General features: G+C 40.2%; 1 protein-coding gene across 1 annotated transcript; it reads right to left on the reverse strand.

The window, feature by feature from the left end:
* Positions 1-1,823: 1,823 nt before the first annotated feature.
* Positions 1,824-25,160, reverse strand: LOC126473770 (39S ribosomal protein L35, mitochondrial). The gene is made up of 4 exons (XM_050101034.1): positions 25,015-25,160; positions 24,753-24,903; positions 24,543-24,671; positions 1,824-2,107 (listed from the first exon to the last, which is right to left on the reverse strand). Exons 1-4 carry the CDS (start codon positions 25,034-25,036, stop codon positions 1,873-1,875), a joined length of 537 nt encoding a protein of 178 aa, XP_049956991.1. The 5' UTR covers positions 25,037-25,160; the 3' UTR covers positions 1,824-1,872.
* Between the last annotated feature and the right edge of the window lie 1,291 nt (positions 25,161-26,451).

Genomic DNA, 26,451 nt, shown 5'->3' on the forward strand with positions numbered 1-26,451 from the left:
ATGTGCCTTCACTATGAAGTATTGTACTTTACTGACAACCTTGCTTTCGGATTTTGACTCGTTTCTGGTTACAGCTGACATTATTTGGTGGAGACAAAAACATCTATGTCACTGTGACTCCCATAAGATGATGTAAAAGCTATCAAATACACGGACAGGGGCCAGGATACAAGCAGTACATTGTTCAAATGGTCTGTACATTCAGGAGACCAATAGATTCCAAACCAGCAGTAAGTCAGTTCCACATCAAGCATCAATCAGTGTTTCCTGAGATGTTGTTCAAGACCTGCCTAGCTGTCGAATTCATGAAACCGATGCAATGCAACCACCTATAGAGGGGAGCCCACCACAGATGAAGATCCCGCAGGGATGGCAATAACGCAGGTGCCAGAAAACCTCGATGACATCACCATAGATGGCCATCATGTTCAGGTGCTAGGAGACTTGGTCATCCTTTTCTGTAATGCCGAATGCTTATCATCACCTGCTAAAGAAGACTATGTCCTTTGACACACAAGCGAGTGTGCTGAATGTTGCATATGGGTAAAATGTCCACCAAACAGGCACATTTACTGCAAGAACAACTACCAATGACAGAAAGCAGACCTTCGAATTAGTGATCTTAGTCACAACTCATCCCTATAGGTGCATGTGTGTGAAGCGACAACCAAACCCATCCAGGAGGGGCAACCTAGTGCCATTAATGAAAAATCATGCTCTGCTGCCATTACAGACAGTCTAGGGAAGGAAGCTACTATCGAATTGTCAATACGATTTGGCCCAACAGAGGAACACCATCAGTGAGTGTTAGCCATTCTGCACCAGCTTTCCAAGGCTTTCAAGTCTGGAGCAGACAAAAGACACACAAAATGGCCCATGGTAGAACACTGTTTCAATCTGGGGGCCACCCATCAATTAGCCAGCACCTGTATAGGTGTTGTTCAAGACCTGCCTAGCTGTTGAATTCACGAAACCTGGCTGGAAGACTGATAATCCCACAGGAAGTGGAGAAGAGGCTACAATATGACATTACTGAACCTTCAGAGGGTCCCTGGTTCTCTCCTGTGGTCATTGTGGAGGAGGACGACAGCACATGGCGTTTTTATGTTGATTAGACAACTGAACAAAATCATGAAAAAGATGTCTACCTATTGCTGTGTACTGATGACACCCTAGACTACTTAAAACATGTGTCAACTATGGATATGTAAACAGGCTACTCGCAAATCAGGGTTGACAAGGCGAATGGGAAAAAGACTGCCTACATAACTCCTGATGGCCTCCACGAGTTCAAAGTTCCGGCCATCTTTGAGCACATGACGAACAACCTGCTTCGACGCCATAAATGAATGACATGACACTTCTATCTGGACGACACTGTCATTTCTTGCGAAGGCACATTAAGAACATCTAAGCCCTAAGCCACCTGAGAACTATTTTAAAGTGATATCTCTCTCTCTCTCTCTCTCTCTCTCTCTCTCTCTCACACACACACACACACACACACACACACATACACACCTGTACTGCTACATTGGCTGACTAAACTGTCATGTCACTGCAGCTCAAGTGGGGTGAGGTGTTTCCATTATCATACTTAAATTAAATTTATATTCTTTATGGCCTACAAATTCCTGCAAGAAGGAAGACCCTGCAAGTAAGCAAGCAAAGATGCAACAAGAGATGGCAAAAAATGTTAATAGTGAGTGGGAAGGTCTAAATAGAATACAGTATCATGAGTGACATCGAAGCAGAATATAACTGATTATAATTTTAAAATATTAAAAGGCATCTATCTAAACAAAATCTTGGAAGAGCAGAAGTTTTGTCTTCAAAATGCATATTTTATTTTGACTAATCACTAGAGATAATTTAATACACTTTAGGCTTTCTTCTTGTGTACAAAAATTCTTCCCTTGTGTGGTACGGTGCATAAGGATCATCAACATAGTACTTAGGCCGTTTCCAGTATTTTGTTACCATCTTATCTAACAAGGTGCTCTGCGTGGCATTACAGAAGACATGTTGCCTAAGTCGCCGTCGCCTGTTTGATGATTTTGTCCACATTCGCTTATGTCGTCCAGCTTTTGTTCGGATCCAGATGCCCCTGCAAATACAATGCAATACTAAACAACCAACACCATACACTTCAAAAAGAACAGGGAAAAATATCTAGAATCAACTTTACATTGAAAAATCTTAAATCTGTCACTTTTTTCTGGCTGAGTTCTAGTGACATGCTCACAAAACACTGAAATAATAACCTGATCAATAACTAAAAAGTAAAAGAATCAATCACACATTTATTCAAAATTCCTTTCAGAGTCTCCCCCCACCCCAAAAAAAAAAAAAAAATTTCAGAAAACAACTGAGTTCCGACATGTGACAATTGAACAGAGATTTCTTTTCTTTTTATATTTTCCTTTTTTATACAGGGTGTTACAAAAAGGTACGGCCAAACTTTCAGGAAACATTTCTCACACACAAAGAAAGAAAATATGTTATGTGGACATGTGTCCGGAAACGCTTACTTTCCATGTTAGAGCTCATTTTATTACTTCTCTTCAAATCACATTAATCATGGAATGGAAACACACAGCAACAGAACGTACCAGCGTGACTTCAAACACTTTGTTACAGGAAATGTTCAAAATGTCCTCCGTTAGCGAGGATACATGCATCCACCCTCCGTCACATGGAATCCCTGATGCGATGATGCAGCCCTGGAGAATGGCGTATTGTATCACAGCCGTCCACAATACGAGCACGAAGAGTCTCTACATTTGGTACAGGGATTGCGTAGACAAGAGCTTTCAAATGCCCCCATAAATGAAAGTCAAGAGGGTTGAGGTCAGGAGAGCGTGGAGACCATGGAATTGGTCCACCTCTACCAATCCATCAGTCACCGAATCTGTTGTTGAGAAGCGTACGAACACTTCGACTGAAATGTGCAGGAACTCCATCGTGCATGAACCACAAGTTGTGTCACACTTGTAAAGGCACATGTTCTAGCAGCACAGGTAGAGTACCCCGTATGGAATCATGGCAGTGAATCGAGGAAGTACAGTACATACTGACGAAACTAAAATGAGCTCTAACATGGAAATTAAGCGTTTCCGGACACATGTCCACATAACATCTTTTCTTTATTTGTGTGTGAGGAATGTTTCCTGAAAGTTTGGCCATACCTTTTTGTAACACCCTGTATATATTTTTGGCCGTTGAGTTGGTTGGCGATTATGTGCTCACAAAAGACTGCAAAATTTAAAGCAGGGCTGGCAAATGAATGACTCCTTTCACAAGTTGTCCTCCCTCAGACAGGACAGGATATTCCTTTGGTGGGTGTGGGACAGAACGTGCTGGGTGGGTATACAGAGTAGGTCCTGCACCTGGGTCTTTCCACAGGAATGTGATCCACTGGATTGGCAGTGGATCACTAGGGAAGAGGTGAGAAAGATTGTCGGTAGGAAGTCCCTCATATCTGAGAATGCTGGTAGGCAGTTGATAGCCCTGGATACACATGTAGTTAAGTTAGTCCATTGCAGGATGATACTGGGTAATAAGGGGTTCTCCTTTGCATATGGTTCATGAGAGTGGTTGGAGTATAAAAGAGAGTGTGGATACACTGTAGAAGACCTGTTTGCAGGCAAGTTTTGCAGACTTGAGCATGTCTGTGAAGCCCTTAATAAGACCTTCAGTGTACTGGTACCCAAGTGGCCAGACTCTATGTGAGAGAGTTTTTAGTGTGGAACAGATGGTGCCTAACAAAATGGAGGAATTGTTTATGGTTGGTGGGCTTGATATGGAGCTATTGGAGACATGGAGGACAACATCCAGGAAAGGAAAGGTGAAGCAGATATGAGATGTGGTTTGAGAATAGTGTCTCTCGGTCCTTGGTCCAGATCATGAAGATATCACAATAAATCTGAATCAGGCAAGGGGTTTCAAATATTGGGGGTATTAGAATGGTTCTTCTGGATATCCCATAAACCACACGGTGAAAGTGAGTGCCTGTGCCATAGCCTTTTTTATTTTTATTTTTTTGTACATGTCTTCCTTAGAGAAGCATTTATTGGGAACAATAAAGATAGTGAAGTGTATAAGGAATGAGATGATGGGTTTGGCATTGATACAATGTTGGGAGAGGGTGTTCAATAGTGGCATGGGCATAGGCATGGGCATGGGTGATGATGTATGGGGAGATAGTGTCAACAGCAAGAAGCAGGGATGTAGATGGTATTAGAGTGGGGAGGGTTGGGAGATGATGAAGGAAGTGGTTCTGCGTCTTTAATATAGTAAAATAGAGTGTAGGTAAAGGGTGAGGTTTTGGGCAACAAAAGCTGAGAGTCTTGTCATGTGAGCACAAACAGCTACAATGGGACATCCAGGATGGTTAGGTTTATGGATTTTGGGAAGCATGCAGAAAATTGATAAGCAGGGATGGTAGGTGGGTTAAAGAGGGAGATGAATTTGGTAGCAAGACTTTCTGGGAAGTGTCTAAGGATTTGATAAGGAACTGAAGAGTATGCAGGGCATAAGAGGTTTGATCAAAAAATAAGGGGAATTTTTTGCATTTGTGGGCTTTATATATCCTATTTTCAATTTTTTTCTGTCTTGTTGGTACACATGTTCCTTATGTACATTTGTATTTTCTGCTGCTTTGAGTATTTAGTTTATTGTTGATGGTCGAAAAGATTATACACGTTTTCGAGTGCTCAGTGAATTTTTACTTTTGCAAAAGATGGATCAAAGAATTTGCGTTACATTTTGCATGAAATATTGAACAACGTACAGCATAGCATTCAAAATGTTGAGTGTGGCTTTTGGTGAATCTACTATGTGTAAGACAAGAGTTTATGAATGGTATAAATGTTTCAAAGAGAGTCTAAAAGGTGTTGAGGACGGCAACTGCCCTGGACCCCTTAGCTAGCACATCAATTACTGACACCCATGTGGAATAAGTAAAGAAATTGTTCTGGAAAAATGCCAAATCACCATCAGAAAGGGTGCTGGGATGTCAGCATATCCTTTGGCTCATGTCAAGCAATTTTTTGGATGGCTAATTTTCGGGAGGGGACCAAACAGCGAGTCATTGGTCCCACCAGATTGTGTCAAGGTGGGGAGGGAAATCGGCTGTGTACTTTTTGAAGGAACCATCCAGGCATTTGCCCGAAGTAATTTGGGGAAATCACAGAAAACGTAAATCAGGATGGCGATACAGGGGTTTCAAGCATCGTCCTCCCAAATGTGAGTCCAGTGTGCTAACCACTGCACCACCTTGCTCAGTAAGCAATTTTATCAGATGTTTTGGACATGAAATGAGTAGCAGCAAAGTTTCTTCCGAAATGGTTGAATTTCAACCAAAAATGATGTCAAATTTCCTGGCAGATTAAAAATGTGTGCCGGACTGAGACTCGAACTCGGGGCCTTTGCCTTTCGCGTGCAAGTGCTCTACCAACTGAGCTACCCACGCACGACTCACGCCCCATCCTCACAGCTTTAATTCTGCCAGTACCTCGCCTCCTACCTTCCAAACTTCACAATAGCTCTCCTGCAAACCTTGCAGAACTAGCACTCCTGGAAGAAAGGATATTGCGGAGACATGGCTTAGCCACAGCCTGGGGGTTGTTTCTAGAATGAAATTTTCACTCTACAGCGGAGTGTACGCTGATATGAAATCTGCCAGGAAGTTTCATATCAGCGCACACTCCGCTGTAGAGTGAAAATTTCATTCTAGAAAAATGATGTCGTATAAACATTGCTCAGGAATTGCTAAATGAAGTCGACAATGTTTCAGAACTTCTAAAGAATGTTATAACAGGTGATAAAACAGGGGTATGCGAGTATGATGTCAATAACAAAGCCCAATCGACCCAACGGGATCTGCCTGAAGAGTCAAGACTGAAAAAAATTCGTCAACTTGGATCACATGAGAAGGTTCTTATCACTTTTTGTTTTCTGCAATTACAATGGTATAGTGCATCACGAGTTCCTGTCTTATAGTCATACAGTATACTACATGGAAGTAACCTGTTTGCGTGAGGCAGTCCAAAGAAAATGACCCAAAATGTGGCAAAACCAGTTAGGGAAATTTCATCATGATAATGCTCCCACTCACACCTCAATGCTTGTTCATGATTTTTTGGCAATCATTACGTAGCTCAGCCATCACATTCACCAGACATGGCTCCTGCAACTTTTTTCTAGACCCGAGGCTGAAGACAACCATGAAAGGATGCTGTTTGCCACCATTGATGACATAAAAACAGATTCACTGAAGGAGCTTAACACCACAATGACAAGTGAATTCTAGAGGTGCTCCAAAGATTGGAAAAAGAGCTGGACCAAGTGTGTTAGATCTGACGGGGTTACTTTGAAGGGGGCAAAGTTGAACAAAAAATTCTTTTTATTTTTTTATCACATTTCAGATGGGATGGGATCCATTAAGCATGGCTTGTAATTGTAAGTCGTCGTGATGAACCACAATGACTATCTGATATGAGGTGTCCACCATTTCTGACTGTTCCATCTAAAAACCTTCCCACTGTTATCCAATGTCCAGCATAACCTTCAGACCCTACTCAAAAACCCAAAGCCTATCTCTGAACCTCTACTCCGAATCCAACTGTTTGCTCACCCAAACCATGGCCTGAACACCCACGAATCACATTCTTCCCAAAATCCGTAAACCTAACCACCTTTAATACTCCATTGTTACTGGTTAATGTGCTACAACTGAAATAATCTTAGTCTTGTTCATCAATACCTCACACTCATTGCCTACAGCATGCCACCCACATCAAGGACATAATCTACTTCCTTCATTACCTCTCAATTATCACCACCCGATTTCACCTGGGTTCCTGCTCATCACTGTTGTTGACACATTCCCGTATGCCAACACCCCCTTGCTCATGACCTTGCCACTGTCGAAAATTGCCTCTCTCAACCCACTGCCGATTCCAGCTAGATTGTAACACATAACTACTACTCCCTCTGGCGTAAGACATATAAATAAGTTTACTGCATAGCCATGGGCACTTGCATTGTACCCTCTTATGCCAACCTGTTTATAGGCCATCTAGAGTAGAGTAGACTGTTCCAGCTTGAATGCCTGCCTGCAGGCAGCTAGGTGCTGACTTGCAGGCAGTCAGGCAGCTGGTCCAATGCTTATGCCATCATAATCATAGCCATCATACTTTTCCAGTCAAGCACTGATCTGCACGAACAGCCAGAGGCTTACACAAGTGCAAAATGTGTGTGTATGGCTTACACTGTCTGTGTATGAGTGTAGATGAGTTGAAGGGCATTTGCAGGTACCTTCATCCCATGTGGCATCGTTGGAGCACCATGATGTAGAACAACCGTTCCTAGCCAGCATAGATTCCAAACCTCTTGTCTAGTTAAGATTCACTGATGATATCTTCATGATCTAGACCTAGCCTCAACCCCTTCTCTCCAAGCTGCACAGCAGCACCTTCTCATTGTCCAATATCACTCCAGAATGGATAAACTTAACCGCATACATCACCAGTACTCCAACTCAATCTAGCAACATGCCTAGATGTAAGAAACATCTTACACAGTGCCCTTCCCATTTCTCCTAAAGTGATAATCTGTCCCATCACCCAATCTGGTTTTGTCCTTGTTACATGGGTGATGTCCCTGTGAAAGACCCATGCGCAAGACTGTTCTAAGCACCCTCCCAGCACATCCTACTACAGTCCCAAACACCACATCTTTCCATCCACCAATCCTTCTGGGCTTACTAGCCTCTCCTCAACACCTGCTTCAACAGCTATCTCCATAACCCCAATTCACTTAATTTACATTCACACTCTGCTCTCCCCAGTGTCCCCCTCACAACCCATCCCTGCACTCCGCTGTGTACCACTGCCAACCACGCCTGCGACATTCCTATACTGATCACTTACTGCCTCTTCCTCTCTGCCCTCAGTCACCCTGCCCTCCACCTCCCAACCCAACTGTCCACTCATCCAGTCCACCCAAAACAAAAACTCACCCTAGTTGAGCTGCAGCACCAGGACACTGTAGTCAAAAGTCTTGTGTGTGTGTGTGTGTGTGTGTGTGTGTGTGTGTGTTGGTAGTAATACAGTGTCCTTAAGATCAGTAATGTTTTCAGTCTTGTTTTTCTATCTGCTGACTGCTCGGCACCTCAACCAAATGGTGTCTGGGTTACGTTTACTCCTTCCATTATTTTTATTCTTTGCAGAATTTTTTTTGAGATAGGGACGCGGATGGATGGAAACACAAGGGCAGGATGAGTGGAAAAAGAGAAGTGGGTGGAATGGGATGTGGAGTTGAGCTTGTGCCAGCCACACGTCATAAGAATGTGTGATGTGTTTCTTATAGACCTCTAAAAATACTGACGGGTGTATACCCGCCCTTTTTTCCCCCTAAGGCAAGTCTTTCCGCTCCCGGGATTGGAATGACTCCTTACCCTCTCCCTTAAAACCCACATCCTTTCGTCTTTCCCTCTCCTTCCCTCTTTCCTGACGAAGCAACCGTTGGTTGCGAAAGCTAGAATTTTGTGTGTATGTTTGTGTTTGCTTGTGTGCCTATCGACCTGCCAGCGCTTTTGTTTGGCAAGTCTCATCATCTTTGTTTTTTGAATAATATTTAAGCTTGATAACTAAGAAAAATGTCTCAACTTTTCATGTGTGCCTATCCAACATTCATCATCATCTCTGGCATCATGAAGTTTTGGTGAAATATAACATAAAAATAACTACAATAGCTCCCCACCCATCCTCTGTTTTTGAGAAAGAACTTGAATGTCACTACCACTGTCACTATCAGGGTCTAAATCAAAATTTATAAGGTAAATTATAAAAGGTGCAGCACAGAAAATACACGAAAATTGGGAAATGACACTGAAAAGACTAGAAAACATAATATTGGCACAAAAAACAACCAAATTATGCAAATAATACTTTACATGTGCTTCCCGTGTTCTATGCTTGCCTTTAACATATTAGGAAAAAATTAAATATCCTAGATCCGCACACAGTTTGATGGCTGTTCCAACTAGAGGACCTGTACTGATGAAAGTGATTAAAAGTCTGAAATGCAAAAGGATGACAGGTATAGGTGCAACACCAGTGTCACTTACAATTAAAACAGTTTCAAAAATTGTACAGCTCTTGGAAAACATTGCTGATATGTCAAATCACAAAGGGGTGTTTTCTCACAGATTAAAAATTTCAGAAATGATGCCACTGTTTAAAAGTGGTAACAGCCATACATTTGAAAACTACCAACCCATATCATCCTTCAGTACTCCCCAAAATTAATGAAACAGTAAGTTATCAAATAATATAATCTACTGAATAGTAATTAAAATGGTTTTTAAAAAGTACAGATATCAGGAACATTGGTAATGATTTACACATACTAAGTAAGTGAATCATTTGCCCAAACCACATTATAAGCAACAATTTTGTCAGAAGTGAGTTAGAGTTGTAACAGTGCTGTATCTGACATCCTGCATCTGCTGGTTAAATTGTTTCCAACTTGTGTGATTTTTGGTACCACTGTCATACCACAAAATTCTTTGTTATGACGAACAATGTTGTAAGTGATGACATCAGGGGTGACATACTAAATGTTGTGGTAATGGAGTGCAAATGTGCTTGAACAAAGGAATTAAATGTGAAATTAACATCTGTGAGTGGAGGGGCAATAAATACAATGCACTGAAGGATAGCAGGTGCTTGTATATATTGAGGAAAAATGGTCATGTTCCTGAGAAGTTGCCACCTGACTGGTTGAGTGGAACAATGTTGCAACTGCTACTGATAATACGGTAAAAGGTTCTCCTAATTAATGTAGCCAAAACTTACATGTGTTAAAAATTTACAGAGTTTTAATATAGTAATATAACACTTCATTGAAAATGGAATGTTTTGAATATAAATCTGATTTTCCAAATTATTTTGATTTGTAAATTTTGTGAGAGATGTTCACAATAACAGGAAGGAATTTTGTTCTTTTTCTAGGAAAGAATTTGCCACTTTCAGTTTTCATGCAGAGATTTTACACACTTAATTGTGACAAGCAGACAATTTTTAGCTTTCCAGTGCAATGAGATGGCTGATCTGAAGAGACAAACAACAGAAGAAAGTGTCTCGTCACCAGTGTTCACTTGTGTATAATTAGCTATTAGAAATCAGTACTGTATGTTTGTCAAAGGATATTACATAATGTCTTGTGTGTTACACCTTGCAGACTGATAAATTAAAGAGCAATTCATGTCTGGAAGTAAATTAGGGAAAGCATTCCAATAGGCCTCTGAAAATCACAGATCATGACAGAGACTTAATGAAGAAATACACTGAACAGTCTCCAAAACAAGGAAGCCACTAGTTTAGGTGTAAAACTGATAGTTGCTTTTTGAGTGTTTCCAAAATGTTATGTTTTCTTCCAGCAGAAGTACCCTGAACTACATACTAGTGGAAATTTATATGGAGATATTTCAGAAGTGATTTTAAAATCAAATGTCATGTCCTGAGGTCAGATGTGTGTTCATATTGCAACAAACTTCATATGCAGATTGTTAGTGCATGTTCCACCAATGAATAAAACCAGCTGAAACAAAAACTGTAATTAACAATGCTAAGGCTGAAGCAGCATACAGAAGACTAGCTGCTGACACCATAAAAAGCAAATCAATGAGTAATAGTACGACTCATACATCTTCAGCAGTTACACATATGCCAACTGTTCAATCATTCTTCTGTTTCTTTTAATCAATGGTAGTACATTTTTTACAACTTGCCAAAACATAATACCGGTAGTACACTGCTTTCATGTGGAAGTATTGCTGGCAGAGCCTCACGCTTTCTGAAATATGTTCTTATATATTTCAATCCACTCAATGATGGCGAGGTTCAGAATCTGATAGTCTGGTTTGACCGTTGCATTGGACAGACAACTGCTGTATGATTTCCCTTTTCCAAAATCTGACTGACTGTAAATATTTCACTGCTGTAGACCAGAAATTCCTCATGCAGGGCACAGTTTCCTACCATGATATAGGGAGTTTGCCTTTATAGAGAGGCACGAAAGAGCCTTTCATTTATATCAAACAGATGATTGGATCCAGCCACTGCCAAGCCGAGGATAATGGATTATGTGTCAGCAAGATGTAATCCGAGGATTTCAGGGATCTTATTGCACTGGACAAAGGACTGCATAGAAGCTCATTCAAAATAATTGAGTATGTGTGGCTAGAAATTTCATCTTATGATCTTACTTTCCTAACGGGAAGAAAAAGTCATAACACTCTGCAATTATGAATTATTCAAAGCATTACAAAGAAGCTGAGAGGTACTGGGAAAAGAAATCTGTCACCATCTAACATTTCAGTTTTCTCTATCTTTTGTGATAAACTTTTGCCAATCTAAAGTGCTACAATAAAAGACTTACCTGCAATGTGTCAGTTAATCTCAACTGAAAAAATATTTCTGTTGGTGATTACCAAGTGAATAATGGATCTGCACACGTCTGGAAAACTCATTGATTTGAGGTTTGAAAATGTAGTATTGAATGAATACGTTTAGTGTAATTGCTACATCAATGATGTAAAATTTTTCAGGATCTTCTTTTGTTGCTTGTGCAGGTTTGTATTGTAATAAACATTATGTCATTTGATCTGTTTTGCCTTACTTTATCAAAATAATTTCTCAACTTCTACACTGAATAACAAAGAAAAAACTGTGTTACAGCAGCACAATGTTGTAACTGTGCAGATACAAAGTTATTCATGAAAATTAGAATAGCACTATTAGATCAAGAAAGTCCAAACTGATAAGAATGACACGGTTTTTTATTCTCCTCTAAGATTTTCTTTTTGTTAGTTACAATACAGTTTGGTTGAATGATCCAAGTACACACCTAAAAATAACAAAATTGTTCTAGGATTCAATTTAGATCTTACCACAGTTTTTGACAGTGCCTTTTACAGATCTTTTTAGACCATCGGCAAGCACTCAGAATTCAACAGACAGAAAACCAATGATGCAAAGAAAGTCAAAGTGTACCTCAAGGCAGCATGATACGTCTTTTTGTTCCTCATTTAAATAGATGACATACAGACCTGAAAAACTGCAGTCAAGGTCACGTTGTTCACAGATGACAATAGTGTAATAATGAGCAGTGTAAATGACTCTTTGGGTGAAACTGCTTTATGCCCAGTTATCCAAGGTTAACATTAAATAAAGCCTTCAATATTGCTTTGCCAACTCACAAGCAAAGTGTCACATTTCAATCTCACTCACACCTAGGGCTATGTTACAGATCAGTCACCACAACATACTTTCTTATCGAAAAGCGATTTCACAGGAAATTTCAGGTGCACGATTTATTTGTATATAATTTTTTGTACTGATTTTTATTAATTTTTTTGGTAACTGCTAGCGCAGTCAAAATGGCTGACCAAAAATTACCCATTGTTGATCGTAATACAGAAGGTGCAATCGGCCAATATGGCGGTGATTCGCACAAACTGATAAATGAAAACGAAGCGCCAATCACGCAGCTAGGAGAAAGCCGACATAAATCAGAGATAAATATCACAGAATGTTACAGATCAGTCACCACAACATACTTTCTAAAACATAAAAAAAAGAGAATATTTTCAGTGTTCTGTTTTCTTTTTGATTGTGCAAATATGATGTCACACAACACAAGATCATTATCTCATGGACTGAAACCAACATCTGGGATCGGTAGGTTCAATTGACCCTAAGGTTCAATGCCAACGGTCTGGAAATGGGAATAAAACAAATTACTGTACTAGGTTGTTGCGTAAGTTCATAGTGTTTTTGTTAGTATGTTAGTACTGTGATTGCTGTGGGTTATTTACTGAGTGTCATTTTTATTTGTAGTTCACTGTTGCTATCTGAGTTTAAATATTGTCATTCTGTCATTTGGAGATAACGAGTGGAGTTGTGGCTGCTACGAGATGGAGTGTCACATGGAGAAATCAGAACATTTCCAACATATCCTTCTGTTTGAGTTCACTAGAGGGGTGGCAGCCAGAAACATTTGTGTCATGTGTGGGGATAATTCCACTGGACAGAGCAAGGCAAGAAAATGTTTTCTCATTTCGAGGAGGACTGTTTTGACATTAGTGACTCCCCACATTCAGGAACACCTCGGGCTTTGAAAAAGATCATTTAAATGCATTTCTCCAGAGTGATCCATATCAACATACTCGAGAATTGACAAATGTGATGAACTCTGATCATTCCACCACTGTGTGACATTTGCATGCACTGGGGAAGGTTCAAAAATTGGGTGTATGGGTACCACATGCTATGAGCCAAAATCACAAAAATCAGTGGTTGGCCTTATGAGGCTCTCTGCTATCTCATCACCAATCAGCTCATAAAAAATACCAACCATTCCTATCCTGTATCATTACTAGTGATAAGAAAATATGTCTTTATGCTAACATAAGGAAAAGAAAGGAATGGCTGAGCCCAAACAAAGCAGCAACTTTCCGTACAAAGACCTGCATGTACCCACAAAAGAAAATGTTTTGCATCTGGTGGAATAGCAGTGGTGTGGTGTACAACGAATTGCTTCCACTAAGTGCAACCGCCACCGCTGACATATACTGTCAACCCCTGAGATGTGTTGCAGGCGCAATCCGAGAGCAAAACAAAGAAGACAGAGTGAAGTGATGATACTTCACAGTAACACCCACCTGCATTCTGCTAGACCAATAAAGAACACAAGACAGGAGTTCGGTTGGGAAGTCATTCCACACCCATCTTATTCACCTGATCTTGTGCCCTCAGATTCTCACCTTTCCCACTTTCTATCAAACAACCTCCAAGGAAATTCCTTTCCGGATGAGAATGCACTCTGAAAATGGGTCAACAAGTTCTCTGCCTCAAAATCACTTGACTTGTACAGTTGTGGTAACCATACATTACCACAGTGTTGGCAGACTGTTGTAAATAGTGAAGGAGAATATATTATTGATGCCTAAAGTCTCTGTTACGTCTAGCTGTTGTGTATACTGAAATTATGGACAAATTTTATGAACTTATGCACCAACCCAACACATTCATTTAAAAAAATACAAAATAATCAAAAATAACCCTCCCCCCCCCCCCCCCCCCCCCCATGAACCATGGACCTTGCCATTGGTGGGGAGGCTTGCATGCCTCAACGATACAGATAGCCGTATCGTAGGTGCAACCACAACGAAGGGGTATCTGTTGATCTGTTGAGAGGCCAGACAAATGTGTGGTTCCTGAATAGGGGCAGCAGCCTTTTCAGTAGTTGCAGGGGTAACAGTCTGGATGATTAACTGACCTGGCCTTGTAACACTAACCAAAACGGCCTTGCTGTGCTGGTACTGCGAATGGCTGAAAGCAAGGGGAAACTACAGTCGTAATTTTTCCCGAGGGCATGCAGCCTTACTGTATGATTAAATGATGATGGCGTCCTCTTGGATAAAATATTCTGGAGGTAAAATAGTCCCCCATTCGGATCTCCGGGCGGGGGCCACTCAAGAGGACATCATTATCAGGAGAAAGAAAACTGGCGTTCTACAGATTGGAACGTGAAATGTCAGATCCCTTAATCGGGCAGGTAGGTTAGAAAATTTAAAAAGGGAAATGGATAGGTTAAAGTTAGATATAGTGGGAATTAGTGAAGTTCGGTGGCAGGAGGAACAAGACTTTTGGTCAGGTGAATACAGTGTTATAAATACAAAACCAAATAGGGGTAATGCAGGAGTAGGTTTAATAATGAATAAAAAAATAAGGAGTGCGGGTAAGCTACTACAAACAGCATAGTGAACGCATTATTGTTGCCAAGATGGACACGAACCCCAAGCCTACTACAGTAGTACAACTTTATATGCCAACTAGCTCTGCAGATGACGAAGAAATTGCAGAAATGTATGGTGAGATAAAAGAAATTATTCAGGTAGTGAAGGGAGACGAAAATTTAATAGTCACTGGTGACTGGATTTCGAGTGTAGGAAAAGGGAGAGAAGGAAATGTAGTAGGTGAATATGGATTGGGGGTAAGAAATGAAAGAGGAAGCCGCCTGGTAGAATTTTGCACAGAGCACAACTTAATCATAGCTAACACTTGGTTCAAGAATCATAAAAGAAGGTTGTATATGTGGAAGAATCCTGGAGATACTAGAAGGTATCAGATAGATTATATAATGGTAAGACAGAGATTTAGGAACCAGGTTTTAAATTGTATGACAATTACAGGGGCAGATGTGGACTCTGATCACAATCTATTGGTTATGAACTGGAGATTAAAAGTGAAGAAACTGCAAAAAGGTGGGAATTTAAGGAGATGGGACCTGGATAAACTGACTAAACCAGAGGTTGTACAGAGTTTCAGGGAGAGCATAAGGGAACAATTGACAGGAATGGGGGAAAGAAATACAGTAGAAGAAGAATGGGTAGCTCTGAGGGACAAAGTAGTGAAGGCACCAGAGGATCAAGTAGGTAAAACGATGAGGGCTAGTAGAAATCCTTGGGTAACAGAAGAAGTATTGAATTTAATTGATGAAAAGAGAAAATACAAAAATGCAGTAAATGAAGCAGGCAAAAAGGAATACAAACGTCTCAAAAATGAGATCGACAGGAAGTGCAAAATGGCTAAGCAGGGATGGCTAGAGGACAAATGTAAGGATGTAGAGGCTTATCTCACTAGAGGTAAGATAGATACTGCCTACAAGGAAAATTAAAGAGACCTTTGGAGAAAAGAGAACCACTTGCATGAATATCAAGAGCTCAGATGGAAACCCAGTTCTAAGCAAAGAAGGGAAAGCAGAAAGGTGGAAGGAGTATATAGAGGGTCTATACGGGGGCGATGTTCTTAGGACAATATTATGGGAATGGAAGAGAAGGTAGATGAAGATGAAATGGAAGATATGATACTGCGTGAAGAGTTTGACAGAGCACTGAAAGACCTAAGTCGAAACAAGGCCCCGGGAGTAGACATCATTCCATTAGAACTACTGACAGCCTTGGGAGAGCCAGTCCTGACAAAACTCTACCATCTGGTGAGCAAGATGTAAGAGACAGGCGAAATACCCTCAGACTTCAAGAAGAATATAATAATTCCAATCCCAAAGAAAGCAGGTGTTGACAGATGCGAAAATTACCGAACTATCAGTTTAATAAGTCACAGCTGCAAAATACTACCGCAAATTCTTTACAGACGAATGGAAAAACTGGTAGAAGCCGACCTCGGGGAAAATCAGTTTGGATTCCGTAGAAATGTTGGAATACGTGAGGCAATACTGACCCTACGACTTATCTTAGAAGAAAGATTAAGGAAAGGCAAACCTACGTTTCTAGCATTTGTAGACTTAGAGAAAGCTTTTGACAATGTTGACTGGAATACTCTCTCTCAAATTCTTAAGGTGACACGGATAAAATACAGGGAGCGAAAGGCTATTTACAATTTGGCTGGCTCTGAGCACTATGGGACTTAACATCTATGGTCATCAGTCCCCTAGAACTTAGAACTACTTAAACCTAACTAACCTAAGGACAACACACAACACCCAGCCATCACGAGGCAGAGAAAATCCCTGACCCCGCCGGGAATCGAACCCGGGAATATTTACAATTTGTACTGAAAGCAGATAGCAGTTATAAGAGTTGAGGGACATGAAAGGGAATCAGTGGTTGGGAAGGGAGTGAGACAGGGATGTAGGGTTGTAGCCTCTACCCGATGCTATTCAATCTGTATATTGAGCAAGCAGTAAAGGAAACAAAAGAAAAGTTCGGAGTAGGTATTAAAATACATGGAGAAGAAAGTAAAACTTTGAGGTTCGCCGATGACATTGTAACTCTGTCAGAGACAGCAAAGGACTTGGAAGAGCAGTTGAACAGAATGGACAGTGTCTTGAAAGGAGGGTACAAGATGAACATCAACAAAAGCAAAACAAAGATAATGGAATGTAGTCGAATTAAGTCGGATGATGCTGAGGGAATTATATTAGGAAATGAGACACTTAAAGTAGTAAAGGAGTTTTGCTATTTGGGGAGCAAAATAATTGATGGTGGTCGAAGTAGAGAGGATATAAAATGTAGACTGGCAATGGCAAGGAAAGCGTTTCTGAAGAAGAGAAATGTGTTAACATCAAGTATAGATTTAAGTGTCAGGAAGTCGTTTCTGAAAGTATTCGTATGGAGTGTAGCCATGTATGGAAGTGAAACATGGACGATAAATAGTTTAGACAAGAAGAGAATAGAAGCATTCGAAATGTGGTGCTACAGAAGAATGCTGAAGATTAGATGGGTAGATCACATAACTAATGAGGAGGTATTGAAGAGAATTGGGGAGAAGAGGAGTTTGTGGCACAACTTGACCAGAAGAAGGGATCGGTTGGTAGGACATGTTCTGAGGCATCAAGGGACCACCAATTTAGTACTGGAGGGCAGCGTGGAGGGTAAAAATCGTAGAGGGAGACCAAGAGATGAATACACTAAGCAGATTCAGAAGGATGTAGGCTGCAGTAGGTACTGGGAGATGAAGAAGCTTGCACAGGATAGAGTAGCATGGAGAGCTGCATCAAACCAGTCTCAGGACTGAAGACCACAACAACAATAAAAAATAACATGTTGATAAATTTAAATCAGAAAGCTCCAGCAATGAAACTTTTCCAGATTCAGTTCCATATGCTTTGACCTGAAAAACATTTCAAAAGTTTGTACCGTTGAAGGAGCTGCAATTGCTTACTTTGAGTATTTCCAGACGCTTGCAGTTTGTGGGATAGTATTCTGGGGTAAAATTAACAGTGGTTTAAATGAACGGGCCATTCAAACCATGACACACAACTCTACAGGTAGGGCCTACACACACCAAACCTCCATTTAAAAAGAAATGTTTACCTACGGAACTCTACCTACACATAGGTAAATGGGTATTGATGATCACCGTTAAACTAACATGGATTATCATAGCTAAAATACACTCAACTTGGGGCCTCCCCAAGTGGGACGAGCATGAACAACTTGTACTCAAAAGACATATAAAACACATTGATGTCATACATTGTAAAGTACTGACAGCATTCATCACATGGTTAAAGAAGGAAAAGGATTTTAGAGCAGAGTTAACAATATTTCTACTGGAGAGATGATTTTACAATGTAAGTCAATCTGTCACCTTACGGAAATGCACAAACAACACACAAGAAACTTCCTGGCAGATTAAAACTGTGTGCCCGACCGAGACTCGAACTCGGGACCTTTGCCTTACGCGGGCAAGTGCTCTACCATCTGAGCTACCGAAGCACGACTCACGGCCGGTACTCACAGCTTTACTTCTGCCAGTATCTCGTCTCCTACCTTCCAAACTTTACAGAAGCTCTTCTGCGAAGAGCTTCTGTAAAGTTTGGAAGGTAGGAGACGAGATACTGGCAGAAGTAAAGCTGTGAGTACCGGCCGTGAGTCGTGCTTCGGTAGCTCAGATGGTAGAGCACTTGCCCGCGTAAGGCAAAGGTCCCGAGTTCGAGTCTCGGTCGGGCACACAGTTTTAATCTGCCAGGAAGTTTCATATCAGCGCACACTCCGCTGCAGAGTGAAAATCTCATTCTGGAAACATCCCCCAGGCTGTGGCTAAGCCATGTCTCCGCTATATCCTTTCTTTCAGGAGTGCTAGTTCTGCAAGTTTCGCAGAAGAGCTTCTGTAAAGTTTGGAAGGTAGGAGACGAGATACTGGCAGAAGTAAAGCTGTGAGTACCGGGCGTGCGTCCTGCTTCGGTAGCTCAGATGGTAGAGCACTTGCCCGCGTAAGGCAAAGGTCCCGAGTTCGAGTCTCGGTCGGGCACACAGTTTTAATCTGCCAGGAAGTTTCATATCAGCGCACACTCCGCTGCAGAGTGAAAATCTCATTCTGGAAACACACAAGAAGTCCACAAACAATTTAGAAACCCCAACATCTCACACACTGCATATTTCGCAACTCTGTAGAGGATAGAAAATTCTTATCGGAACATTACCACCTTTGATTATATACAATAAATACTGAATATGCTTCATACTGCAAGAAAAGTTGATGTTGACGTATATTTCTTGTGGATCAAAGGAGATACAAGCATCTTAGAAAACAAAAAACAGATATGGTAAAGAAAGTACAGTACAAGACACATTCCAAAAGTTGAACCAACTGAAAATTCCATTGCCAAAATCATATTACAATGTACTCAGTTCTGCACATCCATGGGTACTAAACCAAAGATATGTGTCGGACATGATGAGACAATAATAAATAGTGTGGAAACTTCAAAATTCTTAGGTGACCATATTGATGAGAACTTAAAATGGGATAATCACATTTTTGACTCATAAAACAGCTTAGTTCAACCACATTTGCTCTTAGAATCATTGCAAATCTTGAGGGGAGACAAATCAGGAAGTTGACAATTTTCATTCAATACTATCATATAGAATAATGTGCTGTAAGAATAATATGTGGTGCTCACTAACAATCATCTTCTAGGAAGGTTAATGACATTCATTACTCAATATTATCCTTGACAACTCCTCCTTTTGCATAGAAGGATCCTATTATTGTAATGTTCAATAGCTGGTGGGTAGGAACTAGTGTGTGTGTGTGTGTGTGTGTGTGTGTGTGTGTGTGTGTGTGTGTGTGTGTGTGTTGATTGGTTGATTTGACGGAGGGGACCAACCAGTGAGGTCCTTCGCCCCATCGGATTAGGGAAGGATGGGGAAGGAAACCATCCCAGCATTTGCCCGAAGTGATTTAGGGAAATCATGGAAAACCTAAACCAGGATGGCTCGATGTAGGTTTGGACCACTATCCTCCCGGATGCGGGTGCAGCGTGCTGATCACTGTGCGACCTTGCACTCTCTTACAAATATTCAGCACACAGCCATATTTACAAAATAATTTGCAATGTGACTGTACATTACAGACATCAATACTTAATAAATTACAGAAATCAATACTTAATAATTTATGTATATGTATTTGTATATCACAATAATGTATAATTTCAGTTTCGTTATAGAGAATTATATCAGAACGTGTAATCTATAAATGTTACATTCTGTATTTAAACAAAACAAAAGTAGCTGGTTAATAGGTGGAGCTCACATAAAACCAGATAAATAAACAGATGAATTCTCCAAATACGATCCATTTCAAATATGCTGCACCACAGTGATGTCACACAATACAACACAGTTATGTCACTGATCAAATCTCAAATGGGCTGTACTGCAAAATTCGGTTGTTCCATCTCTACATAATTACCATTACTGACTGTTCCTCTTAAAAGAAAATACCAAGCAAGGCAATGCTGTATTAAGACATTGGACTCCATTTGGTAGCACCAGGATTCAAATGCCTATCCGGCTGTCAAGACTTGGGTTTTCCATCTTTTTCCAAGTCACAGAAGTGATGAGTGACTCATGTACCCACAAAACAACCACAGTCTCTGATACTGCTAACAGAGAATATCATAACATTTCTGTTCATTTTAAATTCTGTTATAGTTCTGAAGCAGTTTATTGGTTTAGGAGCTATGAATGACATTTATCTATATATGAGATTCTATATCTACATTTATACTCAGCAAACCACCGTAAGGTGCATGACAGACAGTATGTCCCATTGTGTCACTTACTAGGGTTTCTTCCCGTTCCATTCAAGTATAGAGTGCAGGAAGAATGATTGACTGAATGTCTCAAATACCTATCCGGCCATTAAGACTTGGGTTTTCCATCTTCTTCCAAGTCTTATTCTCATGATCCCTATGTGGACGATACATAGACAGTTGTAGATCATCCCTAGAGTAATTATTTAAAGCTTGTTCTTGAGACTTCATTAATAGACTTTCTCAGGATAGCTTATGTCTGTCTGTCTTCAAGATTCTGCCAGTTCAGTTCCTTCAGTATCTCTGCGACACTCACCCATGGATTAAACAAACCTGTGATAATTCATGCTGCCCTTCTCTGTATATGTTCAATATCCCCTGTTAGTCCGATTTGGTATGGGTCCCACACACTTGAGCAATATTCTAGAACCAATCATACAAGAGATTTGTAAGCAATCTATTTTGTTGACTGATTGCACTTCCCCAGTATTCTACCAATAAAATGATCTATACCACCTGCTTTATTCACAAACTGAACCTATGTACTCATTCCATTTCATATTATTACAAAGTGTTACATCCGGGTATTTGTATGAGTTGGCCAGTGAGTCATTGATATTATAGTCGTAGGATACTACGTTTTTGTTTTGTTTTGGGGTGACATGCAAAATTTTACATTTCTGAACATTTGGAGCAAGATGCCAAACTCTGCACCATGTTGAAATCTTATCAACGTCTACAGAATATTTATGCAGCTTCTCTCACCTAGTACTTCATTATAGATAACTGCATCATCTGCAAAAGCCTGATTTTACTATTAATACTGTCTGCAAGGTCATTAGTATAAAATGTGAACAGTGAGGGTCCCAACACACTTCCCTGAGGCACACCGGAAGATATTCTACATCTGACGATGGCTCTCCATCCAAGATAACATGGTGTGTCCTCCCTACCAACTAGTCCTCAATCCAATCACAAATTTCACTTGATACCTCATATGATCGTATGTTTGACAATGACCATAGGTGCGGTACTGAGTCAGTGGTTTTCGGAAATCAAGAAACTCTGCAGCTACGTGGTTGCCTGATCCAAAGCTTTCAGTATATCATGTGAGAGAAGCACACGTTGAGTTTCTCATGATCGATGGTTTTGAAATCCATGCTTGATGGCATTGAGAAGGTAATTCTGTTCAAGATATCTCATTATGTTTGAGTTCAGAATATGTTCGAACATTCTACAACAAATCGATGTCTAGGATATTGGACTATAGTTTTGTGGATCACTTTTACTACCCTTCTTGTACATGGGTGTGATCTGCACCTTTTTCCAACAACTGGGAAAAGTTTTTTGTTAGAGGGATCTACGACAGATTATAGGGCGAATCTAGGAGCAAATTCAGTATAGAATCAGACAGGGATTCCATCAGTCCCTGGAGCTTTGTTCAATTTTAAAGATTTCAGCTGTTCCTCAACACCACTGACACTAATACTTCTTTCATTCATATTTTCAGCGGTACGAGGATTAAATTGCGGTAAATCTCCTGGGCTTTTCTTTTAAATAAACATTCGAAAATTGAGTTAAGCATTTCAGCTTTTGCTTTGCTACCCTCAATTTCAGTTCCAGTTTCATTCGCTAGGGAATGGGTACTAACTTTGGTGCCACAAACAGCCTTTGTATATGATCAGAATTTCTGTGGGTTCTGTGAAAGGTCACTTGACAACACTCTGCTACAGTAGTCATTGAAGATATCATGCATAGATCTCGACAGCCAAACGTGTTTTATTCAGCATCTCCATCCATAGCCTAAGCTTTGTTTTACACCTTTTAAGCAGTAATCTCTGTTTCTTTAGAAGTTTCTTTACAGTGACTGTACACCATGGAGGTTCCCCCCATTACGAACTGTTCTACTGGGTACATATCTACCCAATGTCTAGACAACTAAAAAACTTGAGCCAGAGTTCATCTACGTAATCCTGTCTTGTGCTGAAAGTATCAAGTTCCTCATTAAGCTATGACACTACCTTTTTTTTATCTATTTTACTGAACACATATATATCTTTCTGCTTGTTTTAGTTGTCCTTCATACTTTTGTAATCATTGCTGCCGCAACCATGTCATGGTCACTGAAACTAAGTTCGATGCTGACATCCTTAAAGACATGAAGTATATTTATTGCCAATAAATCCAATATATTTCCATCATAAGTGGGGTTCCTAACTATCTGCTCTGGGTAGTTTTCAGAGAGCGCATTTAGTAAAGTTTCACAGGATGTCTTATCACACCCACCACTAACAAAACTGTAATTTTCCCAACTCTTGGATGATTAAAGTCTCCATCAATGATTACAGTATTGGTTGGTTTTGGGGGAAGGAGACCCCGGTCATTGGTCTCATCGGATTAGGGAAGGACGGGGAAGGAAGTCGGCCGTGCCCTTTGAAATGAACCATCCTGGCATTTGCCTAGAGCGATTGGGGGAAATCACGGAAAACCTAAATCAGGATGGCCGGACATCGGATTGAACCGTCGTCCGCCCGAATGCGAGTCCAGTGTCTAACCACTGCGCCACCTCACTCGGTATTACAGTATTATTGGGGAACTTACATACAAGGGAACTGAGATTTTCTCTAAAGTTTTTGGTTACATCAGAAAATGAGTCAGGTGGGCGATAGAATGATCCAATTATAATTTTATGCATACCCCTGATACTCAGCCTTGCCCAGATAATCTCACATGCAGCTTAAAGTTCTATCTCTGTGGATCTGAGTTTCTTGTCTAGCATGACAAATACACCACCTGAATTTCCCTTTTGCTATCCTTTTGATGTACACATAAATTTTTCCCAGAGGGCTCACTGCTATCAATTTCAGGTTTCAACCAGCTTATTGTACCTAGCATTACATCAGCTTCATTGCTTTTCATGAGTGCTTCAAACTCTGGCACTTTGTTGCAAATGCCTTTGTGTTAACTATTAGGATTTTAAAACTTTCACCTGTGGAAGGCATTTCTTCCAATCTTACACTGATGCTTATGGGTTTACTACAGCTATCATTATCTGGGTTGGATGGGGAATCACCTAATCTAATAAACCCTTGTGTGCACCCACACATACCCCACTTGACACTAGCACTGCAACTCTCCTTTTTATATGCTACATGTCACTATCCTTATTCTCAGATGATTTGAGAATTTCTTAATATAGTATTGTGCTTAGTGAAGTAAAATTCCTGGATTCAAATGGGCAGTAGACCAAAAATGAGTAGAAAAACTAAGTAGATCAATACAAGAATTCCAATTAAACTAATCATGGGGTATGTGAAACAAACTTCTTTGACAGCAGCATTTTATGCTCATAGCATATCTAGCTAGTGTTGCTTCAAGGCTTCAAATATTCCTCAGCCAATGGGACCAATGACCTCAATTTTGGGCCCCTCCCCCGAATCAATCCTTATCCTTTGAACAATAACATAGGGCCTAACAGACAAGGAGAGTTTTGGTTTATTGCTCTTATTCTTTGACATTGTGTTGCACAGCTGGAGAGCCTATATTTGCATTCAGCACTAAGATATTCTTAAACATCGACTACTAAACATATCAGCCTGAAAGACAAGAGAACGGAATCAAAGTATTGTGAATACTACACAAAATGAAGCCTCAGTCAATGAAAAGTGATGAACAGGATCATTATTAGCGACTTACTCGAAAGCTTTAGTTAAAAAATTAGTTTAATATAAGATTATCTAAGGCAGAATACGGCCATTTCAAAGGTGTCCACGCCGATTTCTAAATTCTTTGGTACATCTGAATTTTGACATCCTATCTTAACGCACCTATTATATGCTGATAATGACATTAACTTCTCGCATCTTCATCACAATGAAGGATAACAAATACGGAGTACCCACCAATGCAATCTGAAGAAACGTTTCAAAACTGCTTTAACAGATTTCCTTTTTCCCTTTTTAAGGGAAAACTTCGTTACTGTCCTTGTCAGCGGCTGTTGAAGAACGGCGCCCTGTCTTGCGCAAATAGCCCTGTAGAAATTAGCTGGAATTATATCAAAACACTTTAACAGCGCTATACAACAAAATCCTGTAAATTAAAGAATAACTTACAACCGCGAAACAGCAGGGCTGAAGGCGTTCTCACATGACTTAACCAAAGTGCCTGAGCATTGTATTGGTACCGTAAGTGGTCTCCTTGCAATAACTGTAGCGATATAAGATCCACGAACGGCTGTACTGCACTCAGCAAGGCGCCGAAGACCTAGAATCACATAACTGATAATAATTTAGCACAGGAAATGATTTCAAGTCAAATAGCCTTAAATGATTTGTATAGACGCAACAGGCGCGTTAGCTACAATATTGTAAATACCAGTTAATGCAGTACGTAACATATTCGTAATATTGTTTTTGTTTACTTATGGCAGCCTCAAATCAACAACATTGCCATTCTTAAAGCTTCAAAGTTCTCAATCTACATGAAGGTAAAGATATTCCCAACTACACTTGCTGCAGTATGTTTTCATATGTTCATTGCTCGATGTAGGCCAAGGCCAAGGCCGTCACATCACGTCTCGTGCCCGTCCCGTCAAAACATTATGCAATGCACTTCAATTGGTCCCATCTGCACTGACCGTCCCGTCCCGTTGCGTTCGGCACCTTCAAGGTTTTTCTGATGGAAAGTTTTGAAGACTAACGTCATCCGTCCGTTGCTGATCATGGGACCCTTAATCTCACTTCCTGTCCATACATGGTCATGCGCAGATGTCCATATTTCGTTACTCAGCGGTTCATATCAGTTGCTTGTTCGTTAGCTGCTATAAAGAGTTTCGTTTCGTTATTTCTTTTGTTAAAATCTGTAATAAATGAAGACAGATTAAGTGAAGCAGTGAGACAACGGTCTGAATTTGCACATAAGTGTACTAAACTTCTTGCCCTCTACTACATTTATAAAATGAATATTTATAGTTACCGGTACCGTATTTAATATTTTATAATGAAATTGATTGCAACATGGCTGAGTGCTATATCTAGAGTCAGGTTGATTATTAAATGGATTTATTTGTCAGACATTTGTAGTGGTATATAGAGAAATGCACTGAAACCTTCAGACACTGAAAGTTGTTTGTTTAAATCAGCAGTTTTTGCAAGCCTATTTATTTTTAAGTAGCTCTCTGTATTGTGTGTGAAACAGATTTGCAATCATGAATGGTAAATATTTATGTAGTTCAGTAGCTAAACCCAGTGCAAATAAGGCACTTGAACTATTAAAAGCCAAATGTTGCATGTCAAAAAAATCTATATATCTTCAAGCAAAGGTATTGAGGAAGATATGAATACTGCACAAAAATTTGCACAGGACTAGTAATTAAAGTTAACCTTAAAAGAAACTAAATTTTCATGGGCAGTGACAACAGCTAGTAACACTGAGTTCCTTTCAGTAATTCTGGCTGCAGTTTGATGTAACAAATGAAAAAAAAAACATATGCTTCAACTTTCCAAAATATAAAATGCAGATTGCTCTTCTTCAATCTCTTTGATAGTGTGAAATTCCCCCTCTGTATCATGTAATGACATTTTTTCGCCTCCACACAACTTGTGTCTTTTTTGCTCTTCTGTCCCCCTTCTTTAACAACAAACTATAATTTGAAACTGCAAACAGTTTGAGTCCAATGACTGTCATTTTCGTACAAATGTGGTTTCCAGTATCCATGTATATAATTTACTGCCTTGTCTGTGTGCACATCGCGCGTAAAAACAGTTGAAAATCATCTTGCGAGGCACGCAGGACCCATGCAAAGAACAGTTG

The sequence above is a fragment of the Schistocerca serialis genome, chromosome 4 (assembly GCF_023864345.2).
Source record: "Schistocerca serialis cubense isolate TAMUIC-IGC-003099 chromosome 4, iqSchSeri2.2, whole genome shotgun sequence".
In the NCBI taxonomy this organism is placed as follows: domain Eukaryota; kingdom Metazoa; phylum Arthropoda; class Insecta; order Orthoptera; family Acrididae; genus Schistocerca; species Schistocerca serialis.